At 43.0% G+C, this 15,477-nt stretch overlaps 1 protein-coding gene across 2 annotated transcripts in view; it reads right to left on the reverse strand.

Annotated features, from left to right (window-relative positions):
- Positions 1-15,477, reverse strand: part of LOC141131547 (long-chain fatty acid transport protein 2-like) — a 352,210-nt gene that overhangs the window by 53,818 nt on the left and 282,915 nt on the right. For both annotated transcript variants that reach the window (XM_073618930.1, XM_073618931.1), the window contains 2 exons: positions 8,503-8,661; positions 5,186-5,310 (listed from right to left, as the gene is read on the reverse strand). In XM_073618930.1, coding sequence (XP_073475031.1) covers positions 5,186-5,310; positions 8,503-8,661 — 284 coding nt within the window. The remainder of the gene's footprint in view (positions 1-5,185; positions 5,311-8,502; positions 8,662-15,477) is intronic.

The following is a 15,477-nucleotide window of genomic DNA, read 5'->3' on the forward strand; positions in this document are numbered from 1 at the left end:
CCAGCCCCATACTTACCCTATCTAGGTCGTGGGCAGCTTCGGCAGCTTCCCCCTGCATCTCCTCCTCATGGCCAATATGGTTGTCAGGAACCACGAAATCAGACCGAGACAGAAGTACAGTTAAATCACACTTGTTTAATAATAAAAGTAAAAAGAACAAACATAGTCAAAACATTGCCAGAGTTCATTAACCGGATAGTCAGCCAAGCCAGAAGTCAGGGATCAAAGTAGTGGAATAGCAAGCAGGATCTGGAGCCAGAAGGGATGTCAGCAAAGCCAGTCTAGAAACAGGAATGCAGGAGATGTTTCTTGTCATATTGACCAAGGCGAAGGCAGAGACCCTCTGGACTGGACGGCTTAAGTAGGCAGGACTGAACAACAGCTGAGTAACTGTGGAGAGAGATGGGAGCTGGCAATTAGCCAACAGCTGAGCGGCCAGCTCAGAGAAGGAAGGGCTGAGCCCAGCCCTGACAATTGTTGCTTCTCCTCTTGGCCAATCAGGTCTCAGGACCCACTTCCCGATTGGTTGGAAGGAGAATAAGGAGGACAAATAGCGAATAATAATTTGCTTCAGTCACACAACTGGGTGGGCTCAGGGTGCAGTGGTCTGCTCCCCGAGCCCACCCTTTTTTAAAGTCAATCAGAGCCTCAGGCTCTAATCATGTGCTTCTAAGAAAAAAAAAAGAACCCCATTGGAATCCATGCATCCGGTGCCCTGCATATAGATTAGGTGCCAGACGCATGGATTAGGGGGGTGGCGCCCCTGCACCCCTAATGGTGCAGCCTTCACTGCTGGAATCTGAGATTCTGCAGTTTTCCTTGTACCCCAAACCATTCAAGCACAAGTGGCCACCTTGGGGGAAGCAGTGCAGCGTCTCTCTTAGGGACAGGAGCAAATGTCTGTTGCCTCTAGCAACCAGGTAGTCATGCGTACAAGTCACTTCCTGAAGAAACTGACTCCCGATCAGGATGATGTGGAAGCAAAATAGTGAAAATAGTGAAGAAAGAGGGCTGGCTCTATTGTCCCTTTTCTCACTTAGGATTCACAAAAGGCCAATTTGACCTACCATCTGGTGACATCGTGAATAATGAATGACTGAATGCAGAGATCCTTACTTCTATATGGGCCAAAAAGGTAAACCACTGGAGGTACCGCCCAGAGCGGCTGCCCATGTTCCAGATGCATGACCTGGTTTAAGAAATGTTTACAGCCGCAGGCATGGTTAGGTTTTCAGATGGCGGAGTGAGTCGTGTTGGACCAGTACCTGAGGTCCCTGTCAAACGACCTACAGTGCTGGTGAGCCATGGAGACTCCAAGGCAGCAGATCGGCCAAGAGATACACTGTGGTGGAGGACCTGCTAGGACCCGCCAAATCCCAAGGAACCCTACCAGTGCAGAAAGTGAATCTATCACCAAACCTGGTCACCAGCATTCAGGAGAGCCAGGAAGTGTCCAGCCCAATGTCCCTGAAGTCTGCTCTTGCATGGTAGAATGAAAATGTGGTGTGTTGACAGTATCACTCCAGGGGCCATGCCCAGGCTCAGTGTCCCCAGCAGGAGGAACCGATGAAATGTTACACAGGATGTCTTAAGCCCAGAGGGTCTGTGCTGCCCACCTGGATCTGATTGAGGGGCAGTTTAAATGGAAAATCCGGGTGAACCAACTTCACGCCTGGTCTCTTCTGGCCTCAGGTAGTATTGTAACCCTTCTCCATACTGGGGCACTGTAACTAAGATCCTGTAGGTAGTGTGTATACATGGGGACAGCAGAGAGTACCTGCTGGTTCCAGTGACAATAACCACTGTGTGGTCTGCTTACTCAGGAGGTTGGGGTGGTACTTCACTTGATACATGATAGCGAGGCAAGAATGTTCTCTGTTTGTGATACTTTGGGATTATGTGAAAGGAGGACTGCCTGTATTGTGGGACCATTCTGTTTCCTTTGAAGGTCTGGACACTGTTACCCCGGAAAATGCTGATAATGTTGCAACTTTGGTAGACTGACTACAAACAAAGGAGACCCCCTAAGGTGGGTGGGGGGGGTTTTATGCAGGTCATGGTTGGGAGGGTGGATGTAGTGGAAGCTTCACCCCCTACAAGTTATGGCTGAAGAGGACAAGAGTTAGCATTGCAATAATCTCACACATCCTGACCTGGAAGTGTCATGGAGTGCATTTGCTGACGCCCAAAGGAGGGACCCCACATTAAAAAATGCCGGAGAATAGGTTACAGTGGTTAATTGGGTGTCAAAAGTGGCAAAGGCTGAAAAAAAGGTTTCCACACTTTGCAGTCAATAGTGATTTGCTATATCAAGTAACTGAAATCTGGGATGAGGTAGACGACCAGTTATTGGTCCCCCTGCCTTTTAGACGCATGGTACTTGATGGCTCAAAATTACATATTATTGGTCATCTGGTGGCTGAGAAAACAGAGGCATGGATAACAGACTGGGCCAGGAGTTACTGCTGAGTTGTAAAGCTATTGTAGTTTATGTCCCACTTGTCAACTAACTGCTCCAGGGTCACATTTTAGGAACCCTTTGGTGTCTCTGCCTGTTATCAAAGGACCATTTAAGATTACTGCAATGGATCTGGTGAACCCTTTGATGAAATCACCTTGGGAAAACCAATACATCCTAATGGTACTTGATTATGCATCAAGGTATCCAGATGCAGTTCCTCAGAGGAAAACCTCCTCCAAAGTGACTGCTCAGGAGCTGTTTAACATGTTCTTAAGGACTGAGTTCACTAAACAGATCTGGACAGATCAAGGCACATCCATGTCAAAAGGTGATGGCAGACCTATGCAAGTTGATCCAGAATCAATAATTGCATACCTCAGTCTATCACCCGCAGACACATTGGCTCGTTTAATAAGACTCTTGGGTGGAGCGATGTGCTGACGTCATTGTTAGTTCCCAGAAGTGTGGGCGCTGTTTGTATCTGGCCAGCGAAGATTTGTATAAAGCGCTATGATCTCATTTTTAATGTAAGTGTGTTTTTAACTTTTAATAAAAGTACCCCGTATGGTTTTACACCAGAGTTTTTTTTTTGTTTTTTTTTTATATTCTCGCAAGATAAACTTTATGAGGTGATGCCTGACTGAGAATCAACTCATAATCATCTGCCAGTGGGGAGAGCCTGAAGAGTTGCCCCAGTGTGATCTAAGGCTGGGTGCTCGATTGCTAGTTCTATGGACTTCTCTTTAATTAGGCGGTCATATTTAGTTGGCAAGCGTGTACGCTTCCCATAAGGGGGGGTGACTTCACAATTGAAAATTCGCTCTATGGATGACGGATGTTTATCACATGTATAAGAATATATGCACACATGAAAGGAGGACTTTTTCTTTTGCACGTGGTCTTTTTTCTCTCTTTTTTTGTATTTTATCACTGAAAATTATTTTTGCTTGTTTTATACAGATCACATCACTTGACACTTTCTTGCAGCATGACTTCTTTTGGTCCAATTAAAATAATTGGACCAAAAGAACTTGGACTCTAATATCTATACTCAAGGAGTGGTGCATAAAGATGGAAAAGATTGGGACTGCTTACTCCCAGCACTCCTGTTTGCCATCAGAGAGGTACCTCAAGCATCCACCGGGTTTCCCCTGTTTCAGTTGGTGTATGGGCAGAGAACACAGCCATGACCGCACGGCACTCCACGCTTGAGATACCTATACCAAACGGCCATTACTCGTCCCATCTGTAGTCAATCCTGGGGGGCCCTGGTGTTTTCTATGCTGGCAAGGATGCTTGTTATCTCACTCACACCATACAACTCAGTCGTTTTGGTACCAGCAACCGTACATCCTCTGTGCTGTGGGAACGCATACTCAGCCCCCCTGAAGAAGGAATTTATTACTCATACCTGTATTCGGAAACATGTTGGGACTTCTATGCACATGCACGCCATTTGATCTCCTACCTTGAGATCAACTGTGTGTTTTGGCATATAGCTGTTGTAACTATCCAGTCTGACTAATTTGTGTTTAGGTTTACATACCCTATGTACCAACTTTACTACTGTTTTGTATTTAATACATTTTGTATATTTTTATACGCTTGTTACTCCCTTTTCTGGTTAACATCCTTTGCCCATAAAATCCCCCAGGGCACCCTCTTTTGCAATTTTTTCTACAGTTTATAGAAAGGTATATATTGAAACTTTAGTATTTATCTATATTAATTTGGAGCTGAAGAATTCTCTACATCTTTAATGACCTAACATACCTGTCACAAAGTAAGTCCCATGTCATTCAGGCTTCTGGATCTTGACTTCTGTACAGAATGCTGGCCCCCCTCCTGGCACTGAAGGTCTGAAGCTACAGTATTTAATATCTTCAGGTATTTAAGTAGAACTACAGTGAAGAAGCTCCTAATGTGAGGCCCACCTCTTCCTCCCTCCTCCTTTACCTAGAAAATTTCTTTCATTGTTTACACCGCATGTAACATGATCTCTGAATATGGGAGAGGATTATATGATTCATCTGCATCTCCTCCATTCAGAGATTATAAGAGATTGGTCCCCTATGCCATAACAATAAAATGTATGTATAAATAAATAAATAAAAATGAAACCAAAAATGTTTCAAAGCATATAAGAAGACATATGAAATTTTTATTAGAGCCCTCCCACACACACCTACAAAGAATGCATGCATTGGGGCACCTACATATGAAAATAGCATGTTATATATCAGTGTGCACATCAGCTTTAAAGCCCAACTCCAGAAAAACTGAAAAATCTCCCTTGTAGTGGGAGTGCACCCACATTGCAAGGGTTAACTGTTTGCTTAGTCTACGGGCTGCAGAAAGCACTTTTACTCACCTGATCTTCAGCTCCCTATGCTACAGCAATAGACTGTCCTTGGGCGTTCTCATAGACCTGGGCAATGAACTCTTCATTGGTTTTGATGGTGTCAGGACCTTAGAATGGTGAAGCATAGGGGAGAAGACACCACGGGGACTGTCTTAGCAGCATTGAGGAGTGAAGAATTGGTTAAGTACATTTTCTTTTCCATGCCTCCTAGACCTAAATTAACCCCACTGCAAGGAAACTCCTTCCTGGAGTTCAGCTTTAAAGACTACTGCATCAGTTTTTCCTCATAAGATCACATCTAGTTAATAGATATTAAAATAATGCTATGCTAATATTGTCATTAAAGCAAATGCATACCATACCTTCGGCGTATTACACAGATATCGAACAATTTCCCCAATGTACATAAATGCAGTTACATTGTATTTTCTGCAGTCATTCCAAAACTCAGTAACTGAGAATTTATTTCTTAATAGGCAGGTGGCTCCTAAATAAAGAATAAAAGCATTATTTGTCGGTGACTTGTTGTTTTGTATTCTTAAAGTGTATGACATGCCAAAATGTTTTATTTATCGTACATCAGGAGACACAGATCAGCCTTGTTAGTACCTTCTCATAGGGATTGGACACTGGCAAAAGACAGGAATTCCTCCCCAATATAAGCCATACCACAAGGTTCTCAGGTTTTTTTTGCCAGTGTCTGAAGGTTTTGGGAAAGATGATGGCTTCATTCAAGGCAGTTACCTTTGTTCAGTTTCATTCCATACCTCTAAGGCAAAATATTCTGTGGGGATGGGACAGGAGGACACTCTCTCTAATGTCTTTACTTCCCAGCACTCGACAGTCTCTGGACAAGGGATTGCAATTGAAGATAGGAAAGTCTTTTATTCCCCTGTCTTGAAAAGTGCTGATAATAGAGACCAGTCTAACATATTGGGTGGTAGGGGGAGTAATGGGGCACTTTTCAGTGCAGGAAACGTGGTCCCTGAACGAGAAGTTACTTCTTATCAAAATTCTGGAACTACGGGCAAATCACCTAGTTCTCTTGCATTGTTCGATTTGGTTGCAGGGCCTCCCAGTGAGGATTCAATCAGACAACGCCATGGCTGTGGCATACATTAATCATCAGGGAGGTACCAGGAACTGAGAAGCACAGGAAAAAGTGGATCTCATTTTGTCTTGGATAGAACTTCACATATCTTCTCATGTTCTCGCTCTGTCCACAGTTTACATTCCAGGAGTGTAAAAACTGGCAAGTGGACTTCCTCAGTTGCTGGCAGTTGTCACCAGGGGAGTGGCAGTTGTCACCAGGGGAGGAATTGAAAAGGGCAGAAAATGCACAATGGTGAACGGTATTACACAAAAGAAAGTGTCACTAAGAGATGTCCCACTGATAATCATTGGGGAAGTAAAAGCACATGATAGGGTCTATATAAATCCCGAAGTGGGGGGAATTTGTAACAAATTATTGTTACAATTGGAAATGCATTAAATCGATTCTCCATTGGTATTGGTTATGATACCAACTCTCCTTAGGATATTGAGAACAAGTTATTTATTTTGTATATTTTGTATAATATTTGTGTAGAAGACTATTAAGCCATTACACTGTTATTTATTACATACATACATGTTGTGTTGCTATATATGTGCCCAACCTAGCCACTTCTGTCTACAACAATTAACTGTCATTCTTCCTGGACACGCTTGCCCCCTCGCTACACACAGAATCAGGCACAGACACCTACAACCTTGGCAGACGACACCAGAAGTCTCAAAAAAAGTAGACGTGTTCTAGAATGTCTGTGGCATAAGTCTAAGGCTGGGTTCACACCATTGCCGCTTCCGGCTCACAGCAGGGGTCCGGTGCATCCTGGTACATTGTTTCAGGTCCGATTTCAGCCCGAATTTTGGGCTGAATTTGGACATGAAACGGACCAAAAGATGCACAGTGTTTTTGTGCAAAACGCACTGGACCTGCTGCGAAGATATGTGAACCGGTTCCATAGAGAGCCGGTCAAAATCTCCTGCTATTGTGAATTGGATGCAGGGAATCCTATACTAACTCACATCTTTAATATTTTTCTCTCTTCTGGCATCTTCCCCAACTCTCTAAAACATGCACTAGTCACTCCCATACTTAAAAAGCCCTTGTTGGATTCTACCAGTCTTAATCACCTATGTCCAACCCCTTTACCTTCAAAGCTCTTTGAACCTTCTTAATCCCCTTCAATATGGATTTTGCCCTCAACACTGCACAGAAATTGCTCTCCTAAAACTCACAAATGATTTACTAATGCTCAATATTCTTTACACATACTCCAGGACCTCTCTGCTGCCTTTGATACGGTTTACTACCCCTTCCCCTTAAAAAAAAAATCTCCACTCCTTTGGTGATTGTAATCTTCTTTGGTTCTCAAACTACTTATGCCACCACACCTTCAGTATTGATTACAATTCTTCCTCCCCCCTCTCCACTTACTTTTTCTGTCGGGGTCCCCCCCAAGGTTGTGTTTTTGGGTCCCTCCTATTCTTGATCTATACCTCCTCCATGGGTCAGCTGATAGCCTCCCTTGACATTCAATACCATTTCTGCACTGATGACACTATCTCTCTACCCCTCAGCTCACTCCATCAGTTTCCTCACTCATTACTAATTTACTAACAGACATATCAGTCTGCATGTCACACCACTTTCTCAAACTCAATCTATCCAAAACCGGGCTCAAAATATTTTCTACCAAATTTCCCTGTCAAGATCAATGGCACAACGATCAACCTGTCCCTGCATGCCAGGGTGCTAGGTGTAATCCTAGACCCCGAACTCTCCTTTCGGCCCCACATCCAATCACTGTCCAAATCTTGCCACCTCAATCTCCTCAACATCTCCAAAATACGCCCCTTCTTAACCAACGACACCACAAGGCTTCTAATTCACTCCCTGGTTATCTTTCACCTCGATTACTGCAACTTCCTCCTCAGTGGATTACCTTTACATAGGCTATCCCCCTTCAGTTTATCATGAATGCTGCCAGACTCCTCCAACTTACCAACCGTTCAGTGTCTGCTACCCCTTTCTTCCAGTCCCTTCACTGGTTTATGCTCACTCAACGACTTAAGTTCAAACTGCTAACAACTTACAAAGCCATCCACAACTCTGCCCCAGCTATAAAACTAACCTAGTCTCAAAATACCAACCAAATCAATCCCTTTGTTCCTCCCAAAACATCCTTTTAGCTCCCTTGTCACCTCCTCCCTTGCTTGACTCCAGGACTTCTCCTGAGCCTCTGCCATCCTCTGGAACTCCCTAGCCCAATCTGTACAACTATCTCTTACTCTGTCCACTTTTAGGTTATCCCTGAAAACTCTTCTCTTTAGAGAAGCCTATTCTGCTTCCACCCACCAACTGTATGTTTATTTTCTCCATTGGATCACCCTGCATGAACAAACTACAGTTATTACCTTTTGCATCACTTGACCCTCCCTTTAAGATTATAAGCTCAAACTGTTGGCGCTATATAAATCCTGTATAAGAAAATTAGGATAGGAGTTGCCCATCTACACATTTTCCAAGATAGTAGTGATTGGCCATTCTTTTATTTAACAGGAAAGGATGAGCCCTATATTTGAAAAAAACTGGAGTTCTGCTTTAAGTAAAGAATGCAGTTTTACCACCTACCAACTTGAATGCATCCTCGTAGTCCAAGAAGTAATCCTGAACTATGATAAAGAGGCAATGGGATGTACAAGACATCTTTACTTGTGAGACCAGTTAACATACCAACGGTACAACTAGTCAAAACACGTTTCTGAGATATGGTGGCAGCTTTTGGAAGACCTAGAAAAAAAAAAACATTTCATTAATATAAAATTACTATTAATCTGTTTTCCAAGGGGGGATCCCAGAAAAAAATGCAAAATTACCCCAACTGGCACTTGATAAAGCAGCAATTATCATCTGAATTATGGAGTAGTCTAATGTTATTGGTAGTGTACCCCAAGTTTCAGTATTGGAACCCTTACTTTTTAACCTATTTAAAAATAAAATGCATCTGGCATGTGTCTGCAGATGATACCAAGCTACACTAATGTACTTTTGATTAGGCAATTACGTGGCAAATGAGGTTTAATATTGATAAATGTAAAGTTTTGCAATGAGGGCTACAAACATGCATGCATCATACATTCTAACAGCAGTACAGCCGGGGGAGTCAATGGTTGAGAGAAGGATATGGGTGTTCTTTTCACATCCAGATCATTCACTAGTAGATCATAGACTTAATAAATAGCATGCAGTGCCAAGCTGCATTTTCTAAAGCAGGCAATGAGGTGATAATACTTTCTTGTATTAACCTCCCTGGCGGTCTGATTTTTGAATGTCAAAGCGGTACATTGTTTTCCATGGAAAGTTGTTGTTTTATATTGTAGGCCTGTAATTCTTAGGAATAACTCACTTAAATCTGTCCAAACAAGTCTAGTAGACATCCCGGGTATGATAAAGTTTGAAACATGAAATCAAAAATTATAATATAATAAATACTTATAAATAATTATATAAAATAATAATAATAATAATACATTTTATTCAATAATATAATCAAATCAAAAACGCCTGAAGATCTTCTTGTAGTACTTCTTTTGCCGTTTCCTCATTGCTGGGTAGAATGTCATTGTTTGGTTGGCTCTGTCAACACCTCCCATGGTGTTATTGTAGTCTATCACTACTTGTGGCTTCATGATTTCTTTCCCACCTTTCGTGCGTACCATAACAGTGGAGGTATTATGACCTGTACTCATTAGGCACACATCTTTCTTGTCACGCCATCACAGTGCCATAATTTTGCCTTTCTGCCAGGAAAGTATTTCTCCAGTCTTCAGCTTCTTATTGCCAAACATTGGCTGCATGTCGCACAGGTTAGCCCTAACAGTTCCATAGGCATCTGTTTTTGTTTTGCAGAAGAAACTCGTGAACTTCAGGAGATGTATAAAGGTTGTTGGTTGTTACGCAATGACCCTGATTTAGCAATGGCTCAATGAGTGAAAGAACGGAAAAGATGTTGCCATTCCATTTAGTTGCTGTATTTTGGATTGAATATTGTTCCTTTTCCAGTGTAAAGGACTAAACTCTAATGCCCTGTACACACGGTCGGATTTTCCGACGGAAAATGTGTGATAGGACCTTGTTGTCGGAAATTCCGACCGTGTGTGTGCTCTATCACACATTTTCCATCGGATTTTCCGACACACAAAGTTTGAGAGCAGGATATAAAATTTTCCGACAACAAAATCCGTTGTCGGAAATTCTGATCGTGTGTACACAAATCCGACGGACAAAGTGCCACGCATGCTCAGAATAAATAAAGAGATGAAAGCTATTGGCTACTGCCCCGTTTATAGTCCCGACGTACGTGTTTTACGTCACCGCGTTCAGAACGATCGGATTTTCCGACAACTTTGTGTGACCGTGTGTATGCAAGACAAGTTTGAGCCAACATCCGTCGGAAAAAATCCTAGGATTTTGTTGTCGGAATGTCCGAACAAAGTCCGACCGTGTGTACGGGGCATTAATGTAGCCATGTGACGATTTGCATATCATGTAGGATTTTACGCCAAATCGTGCTCTCTTTGATGCATTGTACCCAGCCGAGCCTTCCCTTGTAGGTCATTAGACTTTCACCTATGCTGATATCTCTTTCTGGCACATAGCTCCATTAGAAATTATTTAGAATCATTTGAGATACTTCCCACATTTACTTTAGTTTTGGTGCAAGATGAGTAGTTTCATCAAATTCTTCGTTGTTTTCTAAGTGTAAATATTTCATGAGCAGGGAAAATCTGTACTCTGACATGACCGTGCCAAAAAACAGAGTGGCAAGTAATTTATTCGTTGTCCAATACCACTTCTGCAAGGGTTTCCCCACCACTCCCTGAAGTATTATTAGGCCCAGAAATTTCCAAATGTCATCTTTGGTCACTGGTTCCCACTTTCTGCTTCTTGGAAACTTTCGATGCGTAGTAGCTAATTGTTGCTCTTGGTACCAGTTTGTCTCCGTAACTATTTTTTCAATAACCTCACCGGTCAGAAATAGTTGTAAGTATGCCAAGGGGTTGTCGTCTTAAATGTCTTTTTTTTTTTTCTTTTCTTTTTCATACCAGATGCTCCAGGGAATGGGAATCTTGGGGGTACTGCGTGATCTGTCACAGTCAATAGAGCACCACGTTTGCACATCACTGAGTTCAGTCGCAGAATCGTCGCTGTCGTCACTTTCAGTGTCTAATGACGAATTTCCCCACTAATCACTATCGCTCAATTCTGCAAGTGACTCTAATTCACTACCGCTGTTTTCTAGCTGGTTTAAAACCGCTTTTGACATAGAGGGGCGTAGAGGGGTGCTTTTTGGATGCAATGAACGTTCTCAAGTTTTGAGGCAGAAAGAATGGTAAAAGTGCAGGCCGGGCCCCGGACGAAGCACTAGGGACAAAACTGAGGTCAAATAATTTGATACAGTAATGTAATCCTAAACATTACAATATATTGTGTGAGTGTGTTATGTTTTGTACTTTTTGAATTTGCCGCTGGTTCCGCCCCCATGCGTCCCGACGCTCGCAGGGAATGGAATCCAAAACACAGAGGCATCGGACAGAGGATACGGCTGGAGGACACAGCGGGAGTACATTGCGGGATTCTAGGGACAAGGTAAGTACCTGCACGTGGATACTGCGGTGTAATCCCAAGTGTGGCTCGGGGTTACCGCTTTTGGTACTGAAAATTAACCCTGAGCCACACTCTGGATTACCACTAGGGAGGTTAATAGAGTTAAAGACTCCAGGGAGAGAGACATAGGAGGAGATTTACTAAAACTGGAGCATTTAGAATCTGGTGCAGCTATGCATGGTAATCATTCAACTTCTAACTTCAGCTTGTTCAGTTAAGCTTTGACAATAAAACCTGTAAACTCATTGGTTCCTATGTGGAGAGTCACCAGATATTGAACATTCCAGTTTTAGTAAATCTCCCCCATAGTTCCTGCTCCTGTACAGGGCATTAATAAGACCCCTTATTAAATATGCAATTCAGTTTTGGGCACCAGTTCACAAAAAGGATAAAAATTGGAGAACCGGAGAAAGTGCAGAGAGAAGTAACCGAAATAATAGGAGGCAGGGAGGAGCTCAGTTATGAGGAAACATTAGCTGAACTGAACTTATTCACATATTATTTATTATATATATATATATATATATATATATATATATATATATATACACGCACACGCACACACTATATTACCAAAAGTATTGGGACACCTGCCTTTACACGCACATGAACTTTAATGGCATCCCAGTCTTAGTTTGTAGGATTCAATATTGAGTTGGCCCACCTTTTGCAACTAAAACAGCTTCAGCTCTTCTGGGAAGGCTGTCCACAAGGTTTAGGAGTGTGTCTATGGAAATGTTCGACCATTCTTCCAGAAGCGCATTTGTGAGGTCAGGCACTGATATTGGAGGAGAAGGTCTGGCTCACAGTCTCTGCTCTAATTTATTCCAAAGGTGTTCTGTTGGTTTGAGGTTAGGGCTCTGTGCAGGCCAGTCAAGTTTCTCCACCCCAAACTCGCTCATCTATATCTTTTATGGACCTTGCTTTGTGCACAATGTTGGGAGCATGAAATTGTCCAAAATGTCTTGATATGTTGACGCCTTAAGAGTTCCCTTCACTGGAACTAAGGGGCCAAGCCCAACCACTTAAAAACAACCCCAACCATAATCCCCCCTCCACCAAATGATTTGGACCAGTGCACAAAGCAAAGTCCATAAAGATATGGATGAGCGAGTTTGGAGTGGAGAAACTTAACTGGCCTGCACAGAGTCCTGACCTAAACCCGATACAGCACCTTTGGAATGAATTAGAGCGGAGACTGCAAGCCAGGCCTTCTCATTCAACATTAGTGCCTGTCCTCACAAATGTGCTTCTGGAAGAATGGTCAAACATTCCCATAGACACACTCCTAAATCTTGTGGACAGCCTTCCCAGAAGAGTTGAAGCTGTTTTGGCTGCAAAGGGTGGGTCAACTCAATATTGAACCCTACAGGCGAAGGCTGAGGTGCCATTAAAGTTCATGTATGTGTAAAGGCAGGTGTCCCAATACTTTTGACAATATAGTGTATATACAAAGCGGGTAAAATAAGTATTGAACACGTCACTATTTTTCTAGGTAAATATATTGCTAAAGGTGATATTGACATGAAATTTTCACCACATGTCGGTAACAACCCATGCACTCCATACATACAAAGAAACCAAAACAAATACATTTAGAAATTAAGTTATGTGTAATAAAATGGAATGACACAGGGAAAAAGTATTGAACATGCTAACTGAAATTTTTTTAATATTTCGTACAAAGTCCTTTGTTGGTAAGGACAGCTTCAAGATACCTCCTGTATGGAGAAACTAGTCACATGCATTGCTCAGGTGTGATTTTGGCCCATTCATCCACAAAGTCTTCAAATCTTGAAGGTTCTGTGGGCCTCTTCTATGAACTCTGATCTTTAGTACTTTCCATAGATTTTATATGGGATTCAAGTCAGGTGATTGGCTGGGCCATTCTAGCAACTTTATTTTCTTTCTTTGAAACCAATTGAATGTTTCCTTGGCTTTGCGTTTGGGATCATTGTCTTGCTGAAATGTCCACCCTTGTTTCATCTTCATCAGCAGATTTTTTATCAAGAATGTCTTGGTACATTTTTCCATTCATCCTTCCTTCAAAGATATGAAGTTTGCCAGTACTATATGCTGAAAAACAGCCCCATAACATGATGTTCCCACCTCCAAATTTCACCGTTGGTATGGGGGTGTTTTTGGGGTTATGTGCAGTGCCATTTGACCTCCAAACATGGTGTGTAGTATGGCATCCAAAGAGTTAAATTTTAGTCTCATCTGACCAGACAATATTCTCCCGGTATTTCACAGGCTTGTCTTAGGCTGGGTTCACTTTATTGCGAATTGGATGCGGTTTTCCCCACATCCAATTCGCATAGCAGGAGATTATGACCGGCTCTCTATGGAGCCAGTTCACACATCTCGACAGCGGATCCGGTGCTAATTGCACAGGAGTCCTGTGTGTCTTTTGGTCAGTTTTAGGTCCGAATTCAGCCAAAAATTCAGGCTGAAATCAGACCTGAAATGGTGAATTACTGTAAGATGCACTGGACTCCTGCTGTGAGCCGCTGCATTCTCCAGTTTGAACCCAGCCTAAATGTTGTGCAGCAAACTTTAAACATGCTTTAACATGCTTTTTCTTCAGCAATGGAGTCTTGCGTGGTGAGCATGCATATGGGCCAAGGTGGTTGTGTGCATTACTTATTGTTTTCTTTGAAAGAATTGTACCTGCTAATTACAGGTCTTTCTTTCTCTCTAGGACAACTCTTCTGATAATTATTTTCACTCCCCTGTCAGAAATCATGCAAAGGAGCACCTAGTTGTGGCTGGTTTATGGTGAAATGATGTTCTTTCCACTTCCAGATTATGGCCCCAATAGTGCTCACAGGAACATTTAGAAGTTCAGAAATACTTCTGTAACCAATGCAATCAGTATGTTTTGCAACAATAAGTGTAGCACCCTGAAGTTTAGGCATTGCTGCACTTCTCTCTAATGTCGCTAGATGGCATGATAGCTGGTGACATTGGATAAGACAAGGGAATAGCAAGGACATATTATGAATGAATGGGGGTCTCAGCCAATTGGCAGGAGTTTCTTTAAGTCCCTTGGCCTGCTGGGAGAGCCTATTAATTTGGGTGGAGTCAGGTGATTTGGGTTCTGTGCCACCTGTATGGCTGTCTGGGTGGATGTGTGTTATGCTGCCCTGGACTGCTAGGCCAGAAGCCTGGGGTCTATCTCTGGGACATCTGGTTGCTAGGCTGTCTGAGGGCCTATCCAGAAGCAGGAGAGCAGTGTAGGGTTGGGACTGTGGGCTTGTAGTCCAACAAGAAGTAGCGGTTCCGCTGGCTGGGGCTGTGGTCAGAGGTAGAGGGGAAGCTGTCGCCACTAAGGGACCATCCACCTTCTTACCGGAGACCACCATGAGTAAGCTGAGGACAGTACCAGAGCAAACTTTTCACCAGCGGGGGACGGTGAAGAAGTTGGAAAACCTCAGCAAGTGCCAAGTCAGGGACCCAGCGGGACAGCAGAGGTGACGCTTGCGGAGCACCAGTGAGTGCCAAGCCAGGAACCTAGCGTGTCAGCAGGGGTGACGCTTGAAGAGCATCTGTGAGTGCCAAGCCAGGAACCCAGCAGGGAAGTGGGGGTGACACTTGAGGAAGATACTGAGTGCTAACAGTGAAAGCTCATTGAGTGAAGACCCACAGTGAGTGATTGTGGAGTGAGCTGAGAACTGTTCGTGTTGCAAATAGTTGAGGACAATTGCCCTTAGTAACTACTACAAGATTGTTGCCATAGGAGATGGCAGTCCCACCTATACAGAATTGGTGTCCAGCTCGAGGCCTTCACCAGTATAGCTGTCTTTCTATAGAAGTCTTGGAGTCTGTTAATCATCATTGCATGTACTCAAGGGTGTCCTGGCCCTAACCCTCTCTCCACCAGTTCTGTTCAAGAGACAATAAATCTCTTTGCATTTTAAAATTGTCTGGCACCCACTA

This window comes from Aquarana catesbeiana, linkage group LG03, assembly GCF_042186555.1.
Source record: "Aquarana catesbeiana isolate 2022-GZ linkage group LG03, ASM4218655v1, whole genome shotgun sequence".
NCBI classification, from domain to species: Eukaryota; Metazoa; Chordata; class Amphibia; order Anura; family Ranidae; genus Aquarana; species Aquarana catesbeiana.